A 16,344-nucleotide genomic window follows, 5' to 3' on the forward strand; every position below is an offset into this window, starting at 1 on the left:
AATTTAGAAAAAGGAAACTACAGCCTTATAGAAAAAGTTGTTATCATGGGCTATCAGGAAGGATTCTAGCCAGCATTGATTGGCTGTAACAGAAGAGTATTTCCTCTCTTCTCAATAGATACATTTTGTCATAGATAAAAAGATTATAAGATTATTTATGCTGTAAAAAAGGTTTTCATATTTCTGACAAATAAATTGTTTTAAACCATCAAACTCGCTCATTTCTAAATGCATTTCCATTCAGATACAGAAATGACAATCCCTTCATTAGAGCAGCAATTTTTTGATGACATTAGCTTAATCTTACCAATATTATTGACCTATTGAGTGTTTACTTCAGCAAGCATTCCTATGGATATCTAAAAGCAATATTTTGAATTGACTTTTCAAAGGAGCTCATCCACAAGTTTTAAATCACTTTCAGGCTTTCAAGCTGAAGTGAACTTTTCAAATATAATTTCACTTATTTCTCCAAGCTTATCACTCTTATCTCCAAATCTGTATCGTGTCCAAAGGCTGTAGATCTCTCGTCTCTCTCTTCATTCCACACTCTCCTGAATGTCAACCTACTGCAAGTTGTCTCCAGCAGATGATGAGGAGAGGTGGCATTACCTGTCCTAAGGTACTGCCACAGTACCACAGTGACAACTGAAGAGAGGAACACGTGAGGCTGGCTGCAAAGCCAAAGAAAAACCTTTCTGGTTTATGCTCACATATTTCAGACAAAGATAGGAAAATGACCTAAGAGAAACCTCCACTGCTTAAGAAACTTTCTTTTGCTTCTATAATGCAAACAGGATATAGACGACAGAACTTACAGCATTCAGTGCAATACACTGGAAAAGACAACTGCATTTATCATTTTAATTATTAAAAATAAACGAAGGGGCAAGGTTAAAAGCAATTCACCTTTGTTTCCCACTTACTGTTGCTATTTATAGTCAGTCAAAGCACGTGGAGAATACTGTTGCCACTTTGATTTTGAGATCTAACATTGAGCTAATGTTCATGAAAATGAGGCATATGATGCAGAACCACGTGGGGTTCAGATTCATGTGATCAGGGATGTGCAGGACCTAAAGGCAGGCCACTAACTGAAGGAGCACTAATCAAGGAGAACAGAGAAAAACCTGCCACAATAACAACATCACATGTTCCTTGATAATGCTTTAGTGAAAACCTCTTACAGTATACAGTGTCCTGCCTTTGCATCTTTAAGAAATTAAATGCTCCAAGTGTTTACATTAAAAAATTCCAGCTCACTTTTTTTCTCCTACAGAAACAAAATCCAGAGACACTTGGAAAATGGGGGGGGACACTAATAAATTAAGTATTTCAGTAAATTTTTCCTCCCTAAGATTAATTTGATGAGGCTAGCACCTAGTAAAAAATAGGATTTTACAACGTTATTTGATTTTGAAATTGTTGGTGTGTTAACAAAAAGTATTTCATTTTGCAGCAGAGGAAGGATTCACCTATCAAAAGAGACTGGCTGTCAGAGATGAAAGAGAGTAAAGAAATGGAGAGAGCCATTTTAAACATGTAAGACAAGACTTTCATCTCATGCTGGACCATGTGGGACAGCGCTATTAACCTTGGAAAAAAAATCTGACAGGAGTGAAAAAGAAAGGAAGATGAATGGGAAAAAAAAGGAATATTTTACCTTCAATAATTTTTCTGATCTGTACCGACACATTTCAAGAAGTCTACATTTATGCTTTTCCAAGGGTGAAAGTTTTGCCCTATGTCCTCTACATCTTTCTGTACATCCACAAGTGTTGTTATGGGTTTTCTGACAGTCTGTGTGTCCTTTGCCCACCTGCCTGTTCAGGTGCTGCCTGTGGATACCTTGGGCAGAGCATGGCTGGTGAATGCATGCATGACTCCTTTGCCTGGGTCACCTCTGTACCTTTCTTCCACCTCAACAGTGTGTGACACTGACTGCTAAAGCAGTGTTAAAGCTAGGCATTTGTGTAGTTTATGTTATTTCTGCCTGCAGAGCAGCTCCACTCCATTTCTGCAGCTACAGAAGTGAGTGCTCCCAGATCCTTGTCAGTGGTCTCACCGGTGCTTAAAAAACTCCCTCTGTGGGATTCCACAACCCCTTTGCGCAATGCATTTGTAATCTAAATCCTCCTTGCTCTTTGCAATTGCCTTCCTTACATTTAAACGATTTTTTTCCCCTGAGAACTAAATGGATAACTTTTTATCTTGCCCTTTAGGAACATGAAAAACAATAGCTCACAATCCTTTTCTTAAGGACCCTTTCCACGTTTAAGCTCCCTATCAGTTTCCTCGCTTCCATACCAAACCAGCCACTTCTTTCAAGTCTTCGCTTTGTGCCACAGCACACACTTTTAAGTCTCACTCGAAGTGCTCTAGCCCTTAATAGGTGGTGGCCCACAGAGGGCTGAGTCGATGTCAGCAGTGCGAGCCAGGGCGGAGGCGATACCTTTGGCGCCTCCAGAATCTGCTGTAACACCTCCAGGAGCGATCAGTGAGGATTTCAAAGCTAGGCAAACGGCTTTGTACCTGCCCTTTAAGGGATGCTCTCTCCGTTTCCAGCTCCCGTGCCCAGCCCGGCCGCTTCCCCCCACCTTTCTCCGGTCCACGTTCCACTTGGGTTTACGCAGCCCCGCGGCCCCGATCCCGCGGGTGCTCGGCATGGCAGAATGCTGCCCGTGAGGAGGGCGAGCTCTCTCTCTCGACAGCACTGTGCGCACATTCAGCTACTGGGCTCTGTCCTTTTTTCTTAAACCATTCTGTTTAGGGGCTTTACGGCGAGCCCAAAGGAGGCACCCCGGAGCGCTGTCCTTCCCCGGGGGCGGGGGAGCTCCTCACCTGCGCCCATCCCCGCGGCGGCGGGGCGGGGGCGCGGCGCGGCCGCGGGGCGGGGCCGGCTCTACTCCGCTCCCTCCCGCGGGGGTTCGGGCATCTCCGCGCCGGGCGGTGCGAGCGGCAGGCGCGCCGGGATGGAGGGCGCGATCCTCGCCCGGGAGCTGGCGCACACCGTGCTGCTGCTGCTGCTGCTGCTGCTGAGCCTCTTACCCGCAGGTGGGAGCCGCGGCCGCGGGCGGGCGCGGAGCCCCGCGGGGCCGGGGTTTGCACGGGCGGCGGCGGGGAAAACTTCGGCGCTGGCGGCCCCTTCCACGGGGCAGCGCCGCGCCGGGGGTCGGGCGGCAGCCCGCGGTGTGCCCGGCATCGCCCCACGCTGCCCTTGTGGGACGCCCCGCCGGGGGAAATAAAGTCCTTTGTTTGCCGTGCGCGGCTATCCGGGGCTGGGAGAGAGACCCGCAGGGAACCCCTCCACCCCCTCTCCGCCTCCCCGGCCGCGCTGTTTTGACAATAAACTATCCGGGGATCAGTACAAAATGTCCCCGCGGTTAAGTGCTCGTTGAACAATGGGCAGGAACGAGCGGCCGGCGTCAGGTGTCCAGCGCCGTGCAGCGGGCTGCAGCCTCCCCGGTGGGGCAGGTGGGCTCGGTGCCCTCTGCGTCCATCGGCGGGCAGGTGCCCCGGGTGCAGGGCTCGCCGCGGGACGGGGCATCAGGGCTGGTCTGTTCCGGCACTGACGGACCTTTGCGGTGAAGAGGAGGGCGATGGGTGCCTTTCAGGCCTTGGGGGGAAGGGGTGGGGGGGTCAGCTGGTGCAAAAACTTTGGTGGGTAGGTTCCTTTCCACTCCTTTGTAAAAAGGGAGTTTATTTGCTTGACCTCACAGCCCTGGAGCACAGGTCTAACGGTTTTAAATACTGCATCTGGCTGCAGAGGTGGGCAACTTCGCACATGGCTTTCAGAGCCGCCGTGCATCTCCTTTCATGGTTTGTAGGCTTAGGAGGCGTTTGGCGGTGTCCAGGGGAAGGTGCTGGAAGGAGGTCGCTGCTAGACCTGGGGAGGAATTTAGTTCTGGGCACTGAAGTCTGAAAGGAGATAACGTGAAAGGTTCTTTCGCTGCTTACCTAAGAACGAGCTGAGGATCCGGGGAAGCGATGCACAGCGATAGGTGTTTAACGTCTGCTGCCACCACCAGAGAGGAGCCTTGCAGAGCACCCTGTGTGACACAGACGGGGAGGGTTCCGCCAGCCTCTGCCCGTGGGAGCAAACACCGCTAAAACATCAGAAACCAACAGTAGTGAGAATTTACACTTCATTGTAAAACAGTTTAGGATGCCTTAATGGCTTTGTTTAGGTAACTTTTTGTGTTTGCTGTCTTTTGTTCATTGGTAATCTGAGTAAGTGTGGTATCTGGCAACTTGGGCTTTCCTATTTAGAAGTACCCACATAAGGCTGCAAAATGCTGTGGCCACGGGAGCGGAAAAATCTCCTACCAATGACTTATTACTAGAAAGAAATTTTAAAAATGTTGACATGATTGATACCTGCCAGCTTTCTTTACTTCATTAAATTTCTTGCCTGCACTTTAAGGTTACCCTTCATCATATAGTTAGACTGTCCTTAAGGAAGGCTTGGGAAACAGATCACACTGGCAGCATGTCCTGGAAGACAGAGGTGCAATTTCCAGAGTACTGGAGAAGCAAGAAGGGAACCTTTCTCATGATCCTCCTTCTCATTCTGGGTTTATACACTTACTTGTGGGAGACTTCAGAGATGCATCAGACAAAAACTTGTGTGAACAAAACCACACCATGTTGTAAGAAATAACTTCCTACTGCAAAGGACAGCTGTTCTTGGTTATGTATGTGCATCATCTGTGCATCACACAGATGTAGGAGTATTCTGGGCTAGTTTTGTGGTGCAGATGAGGTATCAGTGTGATGGTTCGAGTCCTGGCAGCAGCATAGGAACATCAGAAGTGACAGGCAGGACAGAGCTGATGTGCTGATTGGGATTGCTCCAGAGCTAGTTTGACCCTGTGCTGCTTTTGGTTTTGCCTCAGTGTAGACGTTTGGCTGGGATGATCTCCCTGTTGAGACTTATCCTGTTTATCAGTATACAGGTTTATAATAAGTATCTTTTTCTGGCTCTTGCTCAAGAGCGTCTTCCTTTGGTTGCAAACTGGGAAGGAGGATGTAGAAAACAGCTTAATGTAGCTTCTCAAAGGGTAAACCATTCATCTTTTCTGTCCATAGTCCCTTCCTAATTTTTGTTTTTCTTGCAAACTGACATGCTTCCATACTTCCTTCCATTTGGGACTTGCCTTGTGCTCATTTTGATGCAATATTCTGGAACAATCTTTTCTCTCTTCTCCTGTCCTTCCTCAAAGCTTGCTTTGTCCCCCACCATCCGGTACTCTGCGAGAGTGCCTTGCATTTCCATCCTGTGGTCATGGAAGACTGGACATGGTTCCTTTCAGCATCCATCCATCAATGCAACTTCTTTTTTTTTTTTTCCAAATCAGCTGCAGAGTAATAGGAGACTCTCCCTGTGCCCAGAGGGAAGAATGTCTGTTTTCGTGATGTTCCCCTGTTACCTATCAGCCATGAGGGAGGAAGCTTGAAGGAGGAAGATTGAATTTGATGAGGATTTTGATTGCTGTCATTCAGTCACTCTCTTGACCCCCTTTAAGCCATCTGAGTATCCTGCCCTCCCTATTCCCATTTCCATCTCTGCTCTCTCTTTCTCCTTTTCCTCCCTCCCCTGTGGCAGTGCAGGGTCTCCTGTGCAGAAATGTAGCCTAAGGCCACTGCCAGGAGCAGAATGGAAATGTCAAAGATTGCTCAATATTCAACTCTTTTTCCTTGCACCGCCACTGGGAACCTTTTCCCTGCAAGTGCGTGAGTGATTTTTGTTCGGGCTTTATAATAAAGAATGTGACAAATTTGGCAAGAAGTGAGACTCCCATTTACATCCTGTTTAAATACCATTCATAGAGACTGAAGGCATTTCCATGTGCTTATTTTGCCAGAGGGAGCCTCTTGTCAACAGATGACTGCAGCTGTAGTACTGCTAGGTTGTATTGGCTCTCTGTGGGTTTTCCATCTCGCTTCAGCTCTCCCAGTGATTGTCCAAACAGTAACACTTCTTTGCAGGTGCCTGAATTAAGCAAAGGATCCTGAGTCACCTCCAGAAGGGACATGCTGCACCAGGATACAGGTGGAATTGGAAGGGATATGTCTTTAGCACATGTTTCTTCCAAGACCTGTCCTAGCTCATGTTTACATCTGAGTCATATTCCAGTCCATAGGAGGCTCTCCTAGTGAAGCTTGTCCTTTTCACTCTCTGGTCTGTTCTGAGAGACTAATGATATCGCTATAGTGTTTGGATTTCTTTCTGAACTATAATTTGTTGTTACTGCAAGCTATTAGAAAGATTTTTAAGGAATATCTGGAGCTGCCAAACTAAATACCAAATACTAGGCATTTGTAATTTGAAGGAAAGCTGCTTTCTAGTCTGAACAGTAAACAGTCTGATGGAATCTGAAGGTAAGGAACAACAAATTCTGGATAAAACAAGAACCATGCAGCATCAAAGAGTTTCAACAATGTATATGTTTATCTACAATACACAATGACCGATATAATCTCATATCAGTCTTGTAGAAGACAGGCAGTAATTGCTCAAGGTTAAGCCACTTTTCAGCTTTTTTTTTCTCTGTCCACAAAGATGAATGAAGATGAATACCATTGCAGAGATCAAGTGTTACACATTGTCTTGCTCTATGGATGTGACACATGATTTTACAGATGTTGTTTTCTTTTTCATCTAATACAAACATCTTCCAGGATTTTGACTCATTTCCTTAAGTCTCTTTCAGCTGTTCAGAGAATGGCTAGAGGAAATGAGGTCTGATATCCTAATGCATTGCATTTACTGTAAGTACCCTCTCACTTTAAGTACATAACTTTACCTTTCTGAATGTCTTTCTGACTGTTCCTATGCACAAGAAACAAGATGTTTCTGTCCCTTAGAAATTCAGCTTCCCTAGCTGGGGCTTCTCAGCTGTAACAGAGCTTAAGGTATTCATTGTAACTTCACGTGGGAGAGAAGAGCTGATGCTGCGGCGTCTAAGGAAAGTGTGTTACATCCTTTGGTCATTTATTTAAAACAATCTGAAGAGAATGCACGCCCAAATTATGAGAACTTGACATAAAAGGAATTTTAAAATGACTAGTGTTCTTCTGTATTACTGTATTATATAGTATTGTTCTTGTCTGTTTCAGTGACTTTTAGGAAACTAGAAGTTTTTGTTCCAGTAGAACCCTGTTTGACAATGAATCCTGCAAACAGTCATAAATGAACGTAATTTTACGCGTGTGAGCGGTCTCCTTGGCTGGCTGCCAAACCTAATGACAACTGAAGTGTATTGTTTGTCCACTGGCCAAGATTGCTGCAGTTAGTGATAAAAGCATAAGGAGAGTGTAAACATCTGTGTTTGAGGGGAGAACGTGACTCTTGTTTTCTAGGGGATACCAATTAGAAAGCTCAGTAAATGTTATTTTCTCAGTGGATTTCCTCTTGGGGATTATATTGATTTATTCTGAAAACACAGGTTTTCAGATTTAATGGATTTTTAATGATATTTTTCATGTTGCAAAAGATTTTTTTTTTTTTTTTGCAGCGTGTCAGACTCTTGACTTTACCAGCAAAGAGATATGTAAATAATAGAAAAATTTCTAATGTTTCTACCATGCTATGCAACTTCTGGGCTGCTCCATAGGGATCATTTCTGGAAATTGGACTAAAATGAAGCACTACTGGGTAACATTAGGAGCTACAGGGTTTTTTGTCACCAGGGGAGCTGACTGCATTCAATGTCTATAATTTTAAATGTCATCTTGGCAGTTGAATCTGTAATCATGTAACACAATCAAATATCTGATATGGAGAGGAATTCTCCGGTCAACTAGGCACTGGCAGTTGTAAATCTAAGTGATAAAGAGGATGCATGGGCTGATTTAAGTTAAGAAGAGATAAAAACTGTGGCAGGCAAATGTGAAAATCAGAGAGATGCACCTCTTACAGGTTCTTTGGAAGCATGGCAAATGCTTTATCCCCATGCTAATTTCCTATCAGTCATTGTATTATGCTAGGCAGTGCTCCTCTGCTCATGCTGGGTGACCGTGCTCCTCATGAGGGACCAGAGGGCTGGAGCAAGTCTCCTGTGAAGACAGGCTGAGAGATGCTCAGAGACAGGCTGTTCAGTCTGGAGAAGAGAAGGCTGGAGTGGATTTGCTTTACAGAAAGGCATTGTGCAAAAGCCACACAGGAAAAAGAAATCAAGCTTGGTTGATTGTAACCTGTCATTCTGAGCCTGCATGCTTTGAAAGGGTGGAAAATCCCAGTGAGCTGTGTAATAGAAATGTTTTGGGTGTTCGCAGACCTAGGCCATTCAGAACTAACCAGATTCCTGCTGACAGCTATCGTGAGATTTAAAACTTGCACTTGGCTCTCTTACTTAATCTGTTTTTTGTTTAGGAGTTAATGGCTGCACTGGATGTCACATGTTGCAGGCCTCAGGACTGGAAACTTCATTCTTTGCTGCGTGAAATCTGACTTTCTCATGCATTCATCTTCTTCCTGCAGCTGGGTTTTTAAGAGACATGGCAAGTCTTAGGAAGCTCCCATAGAACTCTATGAGTAAGGCTGGAGGAGACCTGCAGAGATCTGACCTGTCCCCAGCTCTTCGTTATAGTCAGATGGAGCAGATCGCCCCACACAGAATTTCCTTCTAACCTGCTCTAAGGCAGATTTGTGCTGCAGGCTCTTACCACCTGTTTTTTCTAGTAAATAGTTACTAAAGGTCAAAATCTTCTTCTGATGCCTAATCTTCCTTGCTGGTTGCCTAATTCCATCCTTTTATTCTCCTGGTCTTTTGGATATATGAACTACTTGTCACTATCCTTTTTATAATAATATTTTACACATCAATAATATAAACCCTTCGGCTTCTCTTTTCTATGATAAATCTTTTCAGACATTTTCTTTTGGAGTGTCTTTTGTAATTCCTTCTCCTCCCGCTCTTCTCAGCCCTCTCAGACTTGTTTGCATTTCTTCCAGATATGATGTGTAAAACTGACATCTGACTGCAGATGAGAAATGCAGTGTTTCCAGGTTCAATAAAATGGTCACCTCCCCCTGTACTATGTGCTTCAATTTGATTCAAAGCATTGTAAATCTGATTTTAATCATGATTTAAATCAGCCAACAGTAAGCCTCATTTTAACTGTTTTGCATTTGTACTTAATCATTTTGCAAAGAAAGGTTTAACCTCCTTTATTGCCATTGAGATAGAGTTTTAATTAAATATAGCCTTTGCAGTTAATGTTATACTTACTTTGATTAATCACTGTGCCTGTATTTAAGCAATTATGTAGCTTGTTATACATACACTGATCCTGATTCTTCATGTGTATGTTTTAGTATGAAAATAGAAAATGTTGACATTTCTTGTATTAGATAATTGATTTTTACTGATGATGTGCATCGATTACAATGACGGAAACAAGAATTCTGAAATGTTCTTCCGTTAGATAAAAAATAGCACCACATAGAAGCCAGCCAATTCAGAAGAAAAAACTCATTGAGAAAAGTTTTGAAAAAAATAATTAATGCCTGAAAGGCCTATCTGTAGTCAAAACTGGTGGCTTCTAATCACTATGCTACAAAAATTTTAGAACTAGTTGATGTCATTCTCTCCTTATTCTTAGAATAGCAATGGAAAGAAACATTCATGGTTTTTTTCAGCTCCAGATCAGTAGCTCCTCTTTGAATGGACTAGTTGCTTAATTGAGTTGTACTGAATGAACTGAAATAAAGAAAATATTTTCTCTGCACCTGCTAGGAGTTCCACATGCCAAAGGCTGGTTTATTGCTGCAGCACAAACTGCCTGAAGGTGCTCAGGGGCTGACTTTGATGAATCCAGTAGTTATATTATCTTTAAAATGCTGACAGCAAATTTACAGCTTGAATAAATTTTTGCTTTTATTTTTTTAATTATTAGAGGAGCTGTAAGTTTAAATTTATGTTGTTGTATTTTCAAAATCACTGTTGAGTAATTTTACCTTTTAAAAGGAAAATGTACATTATAAAAATGCCGTGGTTTTACCTTTTCATGTAATATTAAATATGCAGCTGAATAGGGTATTTTTGTCTGAAATGGTTCTGTTTGTATGCCTTATATACAATTCTGTGCTAGGGCCTGATCCTGAGGCACTCATTTTTTGCTGCTCAGTGGCTGGCTGATTCTCTTCCTCACTTTTGATGCTAGTTTGCTATTGTCTATATCGTGGAAGGGCCTTCTATGCCTGGGTGAGCATAACTTTTATACTTTGAAAAGAAATTATGTTATCTTCCACAAAATAAAAGCTTCCTCCCAGTTGTGTTCATTTTAACACAAGCTGTTAAAGTTTCCTATTCCATAGCATGTCTGACTTCCAGGTATTATACATAAAATTGCTGACTTTGCAGTAGTGTTAATGTTATCATACCTAGGATTTGAGGTATGCAGCACAATAAAAGAGGTCAAATGGAAGGAGCAGAAGTAAGCCCTGTGTTTCTGGTCTCCTCCTATAAGCTAGATTTATTCAGAAGAGATGCTGAAATGGGATTCTCTGTGCAAGCAGGTGCTCAGGCTGCCCTCACATTAAGTAGTACTCTGTGTATCTTTCCTGGAGCAGGAAGAAGGACTACTTTTCAGTAAGCAGCTACCTGTATATATGCAATGTATATGCAATTTCTGATAAGGCTTATAAGTAAACTAGAAAACAAAGTACAATTTAAAAGCAAAAACTACAAGTCGGACTTTAGTGATATTGGAGAGTTATTTATCTCATTGCCAGAAGGCTGAGGAAATGAAGCGGAATTGTCAGAAATATATCCAAGTCTCTGTATTCAAAGCACTTCTATCTAAGACAACATCAGTGACAGATGTTGCTGGGTGTTGGTGTGATTGTCTGAGGTGAAATTTTTCACCTGAGGTGTTCTGAAAAATGTGCCAATGACTTCCCCAGAAACTGTCCTAGTCATAGCAAAGATACTTATCTAATATACCGGGTACCTTACTAAAAACCAACTTGTTAGATTTAGTATTGTCTGTAAAACAATGCTTTTACAATATTTTTTTTACCAACATCTTAATAGGAAAGTTTAAGTGTTATTTAGATGAGGGAAATCTAACTTCTTTCAGGCTTATCAAAAATTTCTGAATAGATACACTTAATTTATATGGACAAATGTGGAAATATCCTAAAACCTGCCTCTTAAATGGATCCTGTGCCATGTGCTTGCATAACATGATGCAATGACTTGTATTTTGGTAACACAGCTATATAAATACTCTATCTTATTACTAAACCCAGAATTTTTCTCATTAATCTGTCAGTTCTTTCAGTGAAGGAAAGGAGAATACAAAGCATTATGGACATAAAAGATAGCTGTGTCTTTTCTGTAAAATTTGGTGAACATGTTAATCTGAAAGTCTTGTTTATTGCTGTAATCTTCTAGGAAAATGTACTGAACTAAATATCTAGAGAAAGTAAAAAGCAGTGTTCCTCTTTGTGGTATTTAATGTGGTCCATCATAAGTGCAGTGATAACATAATTATGCAATTATTGGTATATTTTCCCCTCTGGAGGCCTTATGTAGATGATTACCAGTGCACCTTTTAATGAAATTGCTACTATTTGATAAAATTACTGCCAAGACTTGAAATAATTAGAATTCGCATTGCCAAAAGTCTTACATCTCCTTCCTCAGTCGAGCCTTTTCCAAATAGGCATTAATTCAGATTGCAAAGGGATTTACTGTTCTCCAGTTTTCTCATTTCTCTTCATTAAAATTACCTTTTCACTGCATTTCAGAAAACATGCTTTCAAGCCTATGTTGCTCATTACAAGGAACATTCGTTCAAAATGAAAGTTGAAAGACGCTGCACCTTTTAATGTAAATGTCAGTAAAGAGAAGTGAGAAGAAAGAGCCATTAAAGGAATAGATGGGGCGCATGACAGCTGACTATGAATACACTGTGCATTAGTGTGCTTTTTCATTCCTTCTAATCATTCTCCATACTTACTTCATCATTTGTTTATTTATGTGTCTAATAGCTGACAAAACTAACCGTGGGGACAGCTGGTTAGTAAGTAATTTTGGAAATTAGAGGAAGGAAGGCAATAATTCAGTAAGAGTAAGAATCAGTCTAAATTTATAAATCTCAATGCTGACAAGTGCTGTGGCATACAGTTGCTCTTTTTTTTTTTTTTTTGCAAATCTACTTGTGTTTGTACATACATACATATTTAGTTGTACTCTGTGTTTCTCTTTGAATAAGAATTATCAGGTAGTTGTTGTAAGCATAGACTATTCTAGTTTTTTTTTTTTTTTTAAAAACTAAACCTGGCAGGTCAGTCATGCATTGGGTTCGGTTTTATTCATTAATACATTGCTTGTAGGGTCCTTCCATGGTGGGAAGTTTAGGTATAAGAGACCACAGTGCATCAATGTAATATAATGAAATTAAGTAATCACCTAGCGTAGGTTGTCACACATAGTGCTTCAAGATAAGTGACTGGGCTACTGTAGTGCACGTGGTACTCCTTCAAAAAACAAACTCCAAAACAACAGAAAAAGCCCCAAAGCTGTGACTTCTCAGAAAAGGAGGATTCAGGGAGGTACCCTACTCAGCCTTGGAAAGAAACATGGTGTTTGATCCTGATGTAGCCTTTAGTATGTGTGCTAAACTAGAATTACATTCAGCTACGTGTCTGCCTTTGACAAATGGCTCTATTTGTAGAGTGAGGGATGCCTGTCAGAAAGGGCAAGCTGCTCAGCAGGCAGGAACAATAGCCTGTTTGCATGGCTGGATTTTCCTCACCCCAGCAAGGGAAGTAAAGCCAGCAGGGAAGAGGAAGGTGAGGAAGGTGTGTCTCTGCCTCTGGAAGGTGCAGTTGCTTCCCCTTGCCCCTGGCCTTGAGGGAGTGTTGCACTTGAATGCATAGGGCAGCTCTCAGATGGTTTTGGAGGTCATGTGAGGAATCTGCTCTGCTAAGCCTGCTTCTGAAGTACTGAAGCAAAGTGCTGTTAGCTATATCACTAATTGGTGTGACAAGACCCCTGCAGGAGGACCTGATGGCTTCCACCCACAATCCAGGGATTGTCCCAGGTGCTCATGGTTATCCTGCCTGAAGATTCTGTGAATGTTTCTCCTGGAGACTGGAATGTACAGGGTCTATAGAGCTGGCTGTATTTGGCTTCTTGCTACCTGTCTCTGATACTGGCTCTTCCTGATTCACCACATCTTGTTCTGCGGGAGGTGCATAACCTCTCTCCATGTGTAGCTGGGTGTCCCATCAGTCTCCTGAGCTCTTTCTCTGCAAGTGCTAAGCATCAAGTGTCTCTTACTTGTTCTGTGGAGTGCCCTACCAGGTCTTGAGGCAGGTCCATGTATGTACAAGCCCAGACTATGGAGCTCAAAGGTTACCATGGGGCCCCACTGCAAAGGGGGGTGCCTCACAGCCACAGCCTCTGTAGTTCCCCATGCTCATGCCTCCACAGATGATAAAGAAAACCTTTGTTCTAACCTCCTGCCACTTCCTCTCTTGGGTTTGCCATGGGTGGGGATCAGCTGGCTGGTTCCACACTTGCTCTTTGTGTGGGAGATCTTCATTTCTCCTTGATGCTGGTTGCAGATGGAGTCAGCTTGGCTGTGCCTTTGAGTGCTGTGCTGGTGGGCTCCTGCCTCCTGCTCTCCACAGTGCCCTTCCTCTGCCCCCTTCCCTTTGGGAGTGAGGGGGCAAGCCGGGCTGGCTGGGAAGACAGGGGTTGCCCTCACGCAGCTGGGTAAAAGTCAAAGCCTTCATTAATTCTCTACACTGGTCTACTGCTTAGTAATATATAGCTTCCAAGAATCCAAAACTTCAGAGTGAACACAAGCTCGTGAACTCTTTGTTTCTGCTTGGAAAACACGGCATTGAAGAGTCTGTTGGTCAGCAGATAGCACCAACCCTGGGAGACTGGTTAGAAACAAACCGCTTAGTTCTGCAGGGAAGCCTAATCAGCCTAGACTTAAGTATGTGTCCAGTGACAGATAATTTTTCAGTCTCTGAAAAGAAGTTGGAGCAGAGGAGACAGTCAGCAAGGATTTGTGTTGTTCAGATATGCTGAGAGTCCGTAACACTTTCAGGGACAATCAATCATGTGTTGGGTATTTTTTTGTCTGTGTCTTTGTGGGTGTTGGTATGGATGGTTTCTTTTGCTAGCCACCTTTATCCCCACAGCCTGGATGCAACAGGATCTGATGTAGCTCTCAGATCAAATAATTTAAAACTGACATTTGCCATTGCTAAACTTTTCATCTAGCATAAGGGAGAGTGTCTGTTTAGTGAAGTGGAACAAAACAAGTAAGCATATGATACCATCTCTCCTTTGAAAAATCTGGGAGATTTTATACATCAGAGTAAATTCAAGTTGTTTCAGTGCAATTAACATGAAAGTTTGACACTTTATATTTTTCCTTGGGACATGAAATGGCAAGACAAAGAAAATGTAATTGAAAGGATCTTACATTCATGTCCATCATAGCATATGCCAACTGTCATAGTGGCTTTAACAAATAAGAAACAGAGTTGGAAAGGTGATATTCCTCAATTAGACCTGTGTGTAAATACTTTAGGGAGGAATGAGCAGGCTTCTGGCTAGGACCTCTGCACTTGTGTAAAAGAGACGGTTTTGCTTCTGCTCTTTTTTCAGACCTACAGGAGACTTGTGTGTCTGAAAACACGTTCATTTTTTCCAGCAGTGCTGGGTATGCTGAAAGAGGATATTACTTCCCTGCAAGCCATGTCTTGCTGATATCCCTGGACCATTGCATCTACAGCAGTGCCACTACTTTAACTGATAAAGCATATCTCTTGTTTCTGCTCTCTTATGTTGCTGTAGATGAAAAACCACGGTGAGTGAGGTCTGTGTGATAGCCCTTGAAATGAAGCCAGTGCCCAGAATGTACAGGCACTGAAAAAAAATAGTCTCTCCAATTGTATCCAATCCCCACAATCTTACACAAAAGTTGTGGACATTTTGTCACTTGAAGTTTAGCTCCTCTGTGTATTTATGATAGAAAAACGTTAACTGCTTTAGAAATCATGGTCAGGATCAGGTCATGGTCAGGTCACTGTTTTCGTTGTGCAGTGTTTGTACAGCTTAAATGATGATGACTATGAAGGTTATGGACAACTGCAAGGGGAAAAGGCAGAAGCTCAGAAGAGCTTGCCATGCCCTTTCAATGTGTCCCAGCCCTTGGGGAGGCAGGGTGAGGGATTTGCCCTTGCTGAGCAGCAATGAACCTATTGGCAGGACGCTGCCAGTCCCGTGGGCTTGGCAGAGAGGCTGGTACTGGATGTGAGCAGGTTGTGACTGCGCTGGGAAGCTGCACTGTGCCTCTGCCCGGAGAGATGTTTGACACCACTTCTAAGTCGAAGGGCGTGGGATAAGGCACAGGGGTTTTTGTTTTATTTTTCTTTGGAAGCAATCTGTTGTGTTATAGAGCTGCCACAAACTTCTTGTTCCTTTTAATGTTTAGATAAGAGTTGAAAGAGGAAGTGGCCACAGAGACACTAACCTGTTGGCCTAAGGTTGTGCAGGAAATCTGTGGCAGAGCTGAGAATAAAATCCACAGTGTTTGACTCTTCATCTTATTCCATGGCAGTCCCACATCCTTTGTTTGCTTGGCAGCTGGATATGGTTTCCAGTTGCTTGCAAGCTTGATGTGGACTTGCACCTGATGTGCTCTTCCACACTACAACAATGTTGTGCTGAGGCTGAAAAGCTCCAGCATAAACTGTATTTTTTTCCCAGGATGGTTCACTCCTTAGCCAGAGCTTTTGTTGTTTGCACATCCCTTAATTGTTACAGGAACATTCTGCTGTCCTTAATCATATCCCTGCAATTTGACCTGCATTTCCTATCAGTATTATCTAGAGCTGTTTGATTTTCTAATTCCTCCAGCTTGGTTTTCCAGATGTTCCTTCTGCATGCAGAATTCACAACTGCTGTACACCTCCTCTTTCCTCCCTCTCCCTTCATTTAAATATATTTATATATTCTTTTTTTCAGTTACACAGCCTTGTTTTCAAGTGATCCCAGCATTGTAGTTTTTAACCCAAGTTTGTTATATTACAAGGAGAAGTTAGGGTTGTGGAAGTAAAGCTCTTCAGCTGTAGGACTCAAATTTAGTACATCCAAAATGGAACTTGGGCTGTTCAACTCTGAGCTTATTAGTTTATTTTACTTTTATTTAAATTGTGACTTATTTACCATTATCAGTGTATTTTTGTTAGCATATAATAACTACACACTCTAGTGCCCTTGAGGACAACTCTAGAGGGTCATCCAGAATCCCAGTGTGGTACTCTGGCAATGCATTGTGGGGAGAATGTTGAATGTGTCACAGTGG

The 16,344-nt window shown here is 42.8% G+C and overlaps 1 protein-coding gene across 1 annotated transcript in view; it reads left to right on the plus strand.

Annotated features, from left to right (window-relative positions):
• Positions 1 to 2,972: 2,972 nt before the first annotated feature.
• The window catches only part of KIT (KIT proto-oncogene, receptor tyrosine kinase), a 53,381-nt gene continuing 40,009 nt past the window's right edge, over positions 2,973 to 16,344 (plus strand). Inside the window, exon 1 of the mRNA XM_053941605.1 lies at positions 2,973 to 3,054. Coding sequence (XP_053797580.1) covers positions 2,973 to 3,054 — 82 coding nt within the window. The remainder of the gene's footprint in view (positions 3,055 to 16,344) is intronic.

Source organism: Vidua chalybeata, chromosome 4 (assembly GCF_026979565.1).
Source record: "Vidua chalybeata isolate OUT-0048 chromosome 4, bVidCha1 merged haplotype, whole genome shotgun sequence".
Classification (NCBI taxonomy): Eukaryota; Metazoa; Chordata; class Aves; order Passeriformes; family Viduidae; genus Vidua; species Vidua chalybeata.